This window comes from Oryzias melastigma, linkage group LG3 (genome assembly GCF_002922805.2).
Source record: "Oryzias melastigma strain HK-1 linkage group LG3, ASM292280v2, whole genome shotgun sequence".
Classification (NCBI taxonomy): domain Eukaryota; kingdom Metazoa; phylum Chordata; class Actinopteri; order Beloniformes; family Adrianichthyidae; genus Oryzias; species Oryzias melastigma.
Genome location: NC_050514.1, coordinates 7,424,518 through 7,433,540, shown reverse-complemented (window position 1 = coordinate 7,433,540; position 9,023 = coordinate 7,424,518). Strand labels below are relative to the sequence as shown.

The 9,023-nt window shown below is 42.3% G+C and overlaps 1 protein-coding gene across 2 annotated transcripts in view; it reads left to right on the top strand.

Annotated features, from left to right (window-relative positions):
- Window positions 1–9,023, top strand: part of adamtsl5 (ADAMTS like 5) — a 25,100-nt gene that overhangs the window by 2,998 nt on the left and 13,079 nt on the right. Inside the window, exons 2-3 of one of the 2 annotated variants that reach the window (XM_036217150.1) lie at window positions 4,899–5,110; window positions 7,975–8,050. In XM_036217150.1, coding sequence (XP_036073043.1) covers window positions 5,088–5,110; window positions 7,975–8,050 — 99 coding nt within the window. In that variant the 5' untranslated portion in view covers window positions 4,899–5,087. The remainder of the gene's footprint in view (window positions 1–4,898; window positions 5,111–7,974; window positions 8,051–9,023) is intronic. The other variant, XM_024296054.2, reaches the window with a different exon arrangement.

Genomic DNA, 9,023 nt, shown 5'->3' with positions numbered 1-9,023 from the left:
AAGAATAAATCCCAGCCGCTGTGTGCTTTAAATCGGGCGCCGCCTGGACCTCACCGCTCCAGGCCGTGGATGGAGGTCTCACTGAGCCCTCTCTCCCGTCTGCAGGACTATCAGGACCGGCGTGGCTGTTGACCGGGCTGCACTGGTCAACAGATCAGACCGTGTCACTCTGATCCAGGCGTGGACCGCCCCATATATAACGGGCGCTTGCGGTCTACCCACCAACCCGTTTATAAACACAGACTGAAGAGTCTAACAGTTTGTGTAAATCTCAGTCTGTGTGTAGATTAGAATAAAATCACAACCATGGATCAGGTATGTATTGTGTTTATATATATATTTATTTATTTTAAAGAAGTTTGGAATGTTGTTCATTTGTTGCACTTTGTTCAAAAACATTATTACCATGAGCTGGGAATTATTTTTCTGATGATCAGAGTTTTTTCCTTTTTACAATCAGACCAAAATGAATCATTTTATGGTCATTTTACTGTGTCTGTTAAACCATATCTCATTGTTTTATATCATTCCAATATGGCGTCACTCTTTACGTATCTTGGACAACATTAAAAAGCCTGCATGTCATCTCTAGTGATATTAACCTCTGCGCTCCAAACCTTTGATGGAGACCCATCACAGGGTGTCTCCACCATGGAGGTGACCCATACCTTGGCTGAGGTCAGAGGTCATATTCTGAGATCGTGAGCGAGTCAACAGCGTAGCAGCAGTTTGTTTGTTCAGGGCGGGAATGCGAGCGCTACCTGTCTGCGTGGGCGTGTTTAAGGAAGGTTTGTGAGTTCAGACCAACGGCAGAGATATAAATCAGGGTGGGGAGGGTGCAGCCGGGCTTACCGCTGCTGCTGAAGCTGCATGGAGATTGTATTACACTGTCTCTCTGCATGTCAAATCATTGGCGTTTATTTTTAAAGCACCACTTCACAAACATGTTGTCTCCGAGTTACACAATAGACAGAAAGCAACAAACTTCCTTCTGGTTCTGAAATACCACTTTGGTCCAGATCGCTCCAAACAAATCAGACTGGATTAAAGACATTTTGATTTTTGATGTTATCACAGAACACCAAACGGTACGACCCAACGACACGAGCTTGCTCAGCTTGATTTTTACTTGGGAACTCTTGAAAAGGTCCGACCACAAGTGCTGATTATCATCAGAGCTTCTCCATTGCAGAAAACATCTGAAGACACAAACGCGTGAGAATATAACGAGCTTTCCATTGAGGATTCAGTAGAGTGGTCTCGTGACCCTGTGAGAACAGACTGGCTGCACTCGCTCTGCTCTCTCAGCAGGAGGTTTGTTGAGCGTCTCTGCTGGAACAACATCCATGCAACCTGCAAGAAGAAAAACTAAAGACAAGAGTCAATTGAGCAGAAGGATCTGAATGACAAAGGAAGTTGGAATGAAATATTTCAGAGAGAAACCAAACTGTCTTTCAGCAACCACAGACCTTGCTTCGTCGGTGGAACCATGTCACTGGAATAGACCCTTTTCACATGACGTCACACATCGCTGGTCAAGTGCAGAGACGCTTCCTGTGTCTATGAACCACAAAGCTGGCAGCTGAACGCTGTTTAAAGCAATTTTTCATAAATAATAAAGGTAACCTAACCAACTGTAACCAAAATGTGTACAATATTTATTGTATAAATGTCCTACCTGGTTGTATTTGTTTCCTCCTCATAGATCGTTCAGTACAAATGTCAGTAATCCTGTCTGCAGTCAGAAAAGCAGCTGAGCTACTTACCCAAAACCCTCTGGATGATATTTAACGAGTTGTGGATTATTTCTCTCTGACAACCCGGTTAAAGTTAGACAGAGGTTACAAGTACTTTATTAAATGCTGCTTGTTTAATTATGAAGGTAATTATGATTTTATTCTTCTAATCTGTGCTAATGCTAACACTAGCATTAGCTTTAAGACGTGGAGCTGTAGAGGATCTTCTCTCACCAGTTAAAAGTTTCCTAAATTTCCGTTCTCACATAATCCTGTAAACAGATCTAAAGTCAGACAATTCCAGCGTGTTTGACATTAAAGTCAAACTTATACTGTTGTAATGTTTTCTACTGCAGTCAGTGAGCTGCTGTTAGCTCAGCCGTGGTTCTAACATCACTCCTCTTTGAGTTTGATCAGAACTGTGTCTGATCTGATCTGAAAATAAAAGTAAAAATGATTAAATTAATTGAAGATTGTTGCCAAAAATATGAAACTGACTATTTTCACATACTGTTATAAAGTACGCTTGCACAGAGATTACTTTTTTTTTTTACTTGGCCGCTCTTATTTTGAAAGCTGAAACTACGTGGCTCCATAGCTGCTCTGAACATTTTCACAGAACCAAATCATTCCTGTTTTTACAGTTATCCACTAAAATATCTTGTAAAACAACAAATACATTTATCCTGGGAAGGGATTATAATGTGTACATAATGCAGAGAGGTGTGTCTTTGCTGAAGATATTAAATGTGGACAACATGAATTTCTATCCGGTTTCGTGCTGATTGCACTTAAAATACGTCCAAAAGATATAGAAATTTGTATTTAGATTTGTGAACAATTTAAGAGAGGAAATAAAAATACAGTTCAGCAGGACATTAATTAAATAAATATTGTACATTTTTCTGTTGAAATTGGTAAGATTATCTTTAATTACTGATGTAAAATTGTCTTAAACAGCGTTCAACTGTCAGGTTTGGCATTATAAACACCGGAAGTAACTGTTCACTCTGTTGGCCCCGTCACCATTTTGTCTGACGTCACCGTGAAAAGGGTCTATTAAGGGCTATAGTCGAGGTCAGTGACTGTCCACCTTCACCACACAGTGACGACGAGATGCTGTACTCTTGTCCTGCTCCTGTCCACCCTGAGTGTCTAGAACCAAAGGCTGCTCTACTCGTGTGATGTCACCGCATCAAAGTCCATCACTGAGCTGAAGCCAAAGTTGTCATGATGCCTGCTGTGTTTAAGAGCGTTCTTATCTTCAACATGTCTGTTATCAGTAGCAAAGGATGATAATAGAACCATTATATAGCACTTTCTGAATTAATGGAAGAAGCACCAAAGTGCAGGAAAAAGCCTCATTCTGAATCTTCATTCAGATGTTTAAGGACAGCTCAAACACATTTCTTCACCAAAGCCGTTTCTTCCATCATTTCCTGAAATGCCCCCCCCTTTTTTTTGTTGTTGTGGAGCTTGAGTCAGACAGGAACTCTACACTTTGGGGCAGTGGCTCGGCTTTAAATGGGGCTGACGTGAAGCTGCCTGTGGGGTCCACCTTTCAGGAAGTGAAGCCTGAGGGTCTGCAGAGGCTGTTGTGGGGGGGCTTGAAGGCAAACGGGGGCTCTTAAATAAAGCCAGACAGAACACCTGATTCTATCGAGACAACAACTTCAAGGACAAGTAGAGTGAAGATCCTATCTTCAATAGGAACTTCTGAGGTTTGTCCTGGCAGAATCCCAAACCATCAAAGCAGACGTCTGACATTCTGTTCCTCTGATGAAACCCTCCTTACCAGGACGGGAGGGGAACTTCCAAAGGGAAGAGCCTCTACTGGGGAGGTGTAGATCATTTTTCAAGACTGGGAAACTGACTGACCTGAGAGTGGGAGGGAGGAAGGTACTACCTGTACTCTGTAGTGCTGCCACGATTATTCGACAAATCGACGACTAATTGACTATTAAAATAGTCGACGACTAATTTAATGGTAGATTAGTCATTACTTTATATTATATGGAGTCAGAGTGTAGTAAAGTAGAAAGGTATAACGACATTCTGATAGCTTTTTGGACTATTTTGGCATTTATTACGTTTTTTTTTTGCTATTTTGGATATGCTTGCTGTTTTGGCAAATTTAAGCTTTTTTAAAAGTTTTTTTTAGGCTGCTTTGAAGTTTAGCTAATATTTGGCTACACACTAACTGTTTTGGCTAATTTAGGCTTTTTACAGTTTTTGAGGCCTTTTTTGACTTTAGCTTATATTTCAGCTACATGCTAGCTTCTTCTTCTTTTCCTTTCGGCTTTTCCCTTCAGGGGTCGCCACAGCGAATCATGCTAGCTGCTAGCTATTTTGGCTAATTTAGGCTTTTCTTTTTATTTTTTAGGCTTATTTGGAGTTTAGCTAATATTTTAGCTGCATGCTAGCTATTTTGGCTAATTTAAGCATTTTTTCAGTTTTGTAGGCTAATTTGACATTTAACCAATATTTTAGATGCTATCAATTTCAACATCTTCAGCTATCAGCACTAGCATCTTCAGCGGCCAAATTCAGCTTCCAGCATTCACACTAGCATTATTGCAGATAGTGCTTATATCTATTTTTAGTTAGTTTAAAGCTAATGATGGTTAAGATGTGTGCTTTGCATCCAGCTTGAGCATGACCAGATTAGTCGACTAATCTTAGGCCCAATCCAGATTCTCCCCTTCTCCCTCTCCCTTAGCCCTTTCCCTTTGTTTATCCCTCCATGTTTGCTCGGACGTGACTTTCGTTCAATGATGTCATCAACATCGCCGGTCTGCTAGCGTTAGCGCGTAGCTTCCAGCGCTTGAATAAACATAAAAACCGCAGTTTTATAACATTAAAAGGTCACACTACAACATAAAGTCATTACTTTGTAAATGTAAACTTCTGCGGTTCAGAGAACACCAAAGTGAAGAAAATAACTTCTTAGCGTGATGCGGTTTACTCTCCCGATGGTGGGCTTTGGATCCCTTTGTTTGGACTGTGAAACTTAAAGAATAATAATCTGGACACGACTTTGACTTCAACTGCCACTTCAAACCAAGGGGGAGGGCTAAGGGGAAGGGAGAAGGGGAGTATTCAGATAGGACCTAAAAAAATAATCTGTGATTAGTCGACTATTTAAATAATTGTTTGTGGCAGCACTACTCTGCATCAAACTCCACGATGGAAAAGTAGCTGATGTACCAGGACCACGTCCTCTGAACATAACCTGTACAGACTTCAGCTGTGAGGACTTCTCCTGCACCGCTGTGGTCCTCTTCCTCTGGAGAGTCAGGAAAGAGGCCTAGGAATTCCCACTATCACCGCCTGGAAGAAAGATCCCAAGTGATGACAGTCTCTGCACGCATCAGGTGAGATCAAATCTGCCTCAGGGTGTTGGTGCAGCAGTATGATCAGACACTCATGTCGTCAGCTGAAGGAAATGCACACACATACAGAGCATCGAGCAAAAACTTGATGAAGGATTTTAATGAGGGCAGTTTCAGGACAAAAACTAGACTGGAATGGTTCATAAAGGGGTTTTGGGTTAGGTGGGGGTGGAGCTGAGATGCAACACAATGTTTAAGTATTTTTTAGAAAGATACGGTTTGTTGGAGACGGGACGAAGATGTTTAAAATCAGTGGGATCTGAACTGGGCATTTTTAATAAAGGAGAGCCAACTGCTGTTTAAAGAGGGAGGAATGGATGATGGAGAGAATTAAAGAGAGGAAATGTAGGAGGCAAGATTTGACCAAGGTTGTTGGGAGGAGTCGAGCGCACAAGTAGAAATGTTTGATCCACAGACGAGGTTTGAAACTTCTGTAGAATCTGGAAACTGTAATAATGTTAGAACCAGAGGAGGTTCAGAACCAGAGAAACGTTTTGATGATCACTTTTTAAAATGAAAAGAGTAGTAGTGATTTGCATGTGTTGTCTGAGTAAAGAACAGGTGGAACTTATTGTGAGTAGTTTAAGTCTGAGGGAGATTATAGACACCTCCTCAGATGTGATTGTTGTGGATGAGAAGAATGTAGGTACTGGTTCAGAGTGAAGGTGTGTAGAGTGACAGAACAACCCAGCTGGAAGTGAAGTAGAGTAAGCCTCACTTATCCTGTCATCTAGTGCACTAATAGTTGGGCAAAGAAGGCCATGTCTCCAATGGTGTCCGATATGTTCACCATATATGATCACCTTCCAGAAAGATCTGGGAAAAGACGCAAAGCTACACAAATTCTGTTTCAGCTTCTTCTGCAGGACTGCCTGAGAAACGTCAGACTTCAACACTGACTGCTCAAATGAGTTCATGCAAAGATCTGTAAAGACTGTGGAACGTGCCATCCTTTTTGACTTTTTGTCTTATTTTGAAAGTTCTGATTGTAAGCTGTGCTTCCTGTTGATTATCAACTACAGTCCAGGTGTCACAGCTAATCACATTTTCAGTATCCATCCGTCCATTCGTTCATCCATCCGTCCGTTCATCCATCTGTCCGTCTATCCAACCGTTCATTCGTCCATCTGTTCATCCATCCGTCTGTCTGTTCATCCATCCGTTCATCAATCCGTCCGTTTGTCCTTCTATACATCTGTCTAATCATCCATCCGTCCGTTCACCCATCTGTCTGTCTATCCATCCGTTCATTCGTCCATCTGTTCATCCATCCGTCCGTCTGTTCATCCATCCATCCGTTTGTCCATCTTCATCCGTCCGTCCGTTCATTCGTCCATCTGTTCATCCATCCATCCGTTTGTCCATTTATAAGTCCGTCCATTCATCCGTCCATCCATCTATCCGTCCATCCATCCGTCCATTCGTTCATCCATCCGTCCGTTTGTCCATCTTCATCCATCTGTCCGTCCATCCATCCGTCCATTCGTTCATCCATCTGTCCGTTTGTCCATCTTCATCCATCTGTCCGTCTATCTGTCCGTTCATTCGTCCATCTGTTCATCCATCCATCCGTTTGTCCATCTTCATCCATCTGTCCGTCCGTTCATTCGTCCATCTGTTCATCCATCCATCTATTTGTCCATCTATAAGTCCGTCTATTCATACATCCGTCCGTCCATCAATCCGTCTGACTATCCATCCATCCATCCGTCCATCCATCTGTCCATCCATCCGTTCATCCATCTGTCCGTTCATTCGTTCACTCATCAATCCATCCGTCTGTCCATATATCCATCCATCCATCTATACATCCATCCATCCATTCATCCATTTGTCTATCCATCCATCCATTCATCCATCCATCCATCCATCCATCCATCCATTCATCCATCCATCCATCCATTCATCCATCCATCCATCCATCCATCCATCTGTCCATCCATCCGTCCGTTCATTCGTTCACCCATCCATCTGTCCGTCTATCGATCCGTCTGTCTATCCATCCATCTGTCCATCCATCCATCCGTTCATTCATTCATCCGTCCGTCCGTCCGTCCGTCCGTTCATCAGTCCGTCCGTTCGTTCGTTCTGCTATCCATCCATCCATCTATACGTCCATCCATTCATCCGTTCGTTCATCTATCCATCCATCCATCTATACGTCCATCCATTCATCCGTTCGTTCATCTATCCATCCATCCATGCATTAATTTGTGCATTCATCCATCCGTCCGTCCATTTATACGTCCATCCATCCATAATTCCATCCGTCTGTTCATTCATTCATCCATCCATCTGTTTGTTCATCCGTCAACTACAGTACAGGTGTCGCAGCTGCTAATCACATTTTCAGTATCCATCCGTCTGTCCATCTATACGTCTATTCGTTCATCCATCCATCCAGCCATCCATCCATCCGTCTGTCCATCTATACGTCCGTCCTTCCGTTCATCCATCCATCCAACCATAAATCCATCTGTCCATCCGTTTATTTATCCATCCGTCAGTCAGTTGTTCGTTCAACTGAAGGTTTTCCATAAAGGACTCAGTGAGAATCCGGTTCTTTCCAGCATGAGGCAGCGGCAGAGTTAAGTGTTCGCGCTCATTCATGCAGTCAGGAACTCTCTGCGTTTGAACTGGACCAGAGAAACCTGCGAAACAGGGGTCTTCATGAAGCTGATGTTCAATCACAAACGTTTGCAGTGAGTCCTAGTTGTTCGTGGCTATTGTCATTGACCTAACACAGTCCCTCTCCACAGCAGCTGTTCTACAGGTATACTCTGAAACAGCCTAGGTGGGGTCATGGCACAAGCGTACTGAGCACATTTGCTTCTCTGTGTTCCCAGAAAGTCCGTTCTGTGCTGGGTTCTGACCTTGGTCCTGTTGCTGGTCGCTCCGAGCTGCTTCTCCAGCCTGCAGAACGTGAGTCAACAGTCACATCGATTCAGATCACTGCACAACTCCTGTGGTTAGGATGGGGGTGAGACAGAAGCCTTTTGATCAAAAAAAAAAAACACTTGAAGCAGGTTCTCTTAGTTCCATCAAGTCTTCCAGGAAGCCAAAACAATCAGCTAAAAGGCTGTAAAAACCATCGGCCTCTATTAACATCAGCAACAGAACCACAATCCGTAACTCCAGAGAGGAAACAGACCAGAGGACAGCACCATGAGGCCCTCAAAGAAAGCTTTTTCACTCGTTTAGGCTGTGATCTCATCCTATGTTTTGACCAAGATCAGACACGGCAAAACTGCTTATAAGTCACTTTAGTTCTCCTTAGCTCTGTGAACTAAAATTAATGAAATCTTCCTGCAAATCTTCAACTTTGCTCACGATTCTTTCTCCAACCCAAATGTTTAAGGAGACTTACCTCTAATCCTTATTTCTATATTTAATCGAAGTTATGTCTAATCTCGTTGTTGACAATGTTCCTCTGGATTTTATGGTTAAACCTTTACTAAGAATCAACCATTAATCTAAAGCAGGGGTTTGCAACCTTTTATGTGGTACAGGATATATTTTATTTGGAAAGAAATTCATGAAGACCTCTAAAGAATTAGAAACTAATTCATATTTTGAAAAAAATGCTATTTTCTCTTTAGGTTTCTTTTATTTAGGCTTGAAAAAACAAATGTATTTGTATTCATCATTATAGTAACAATACTATAAATACAAATTAGTGTCTTCTTTTTCTAAAGGGTGATAAAATACTTTGTGGCTCCAAGTGGGATGTTGTCAGTAAGAAATCCTCCAGAATGGCTCTTTAACTGTTGAAGGTTGCAGACTCCTGATCTAAACGTTTCATCTATCCCAGGAGTCTCCAACCTGCAGCTCCAGATCCACATGTGTCTCTTCTATCTCTCCATGGTGGCTCCAAACATAAAATAAGTCATGGAGA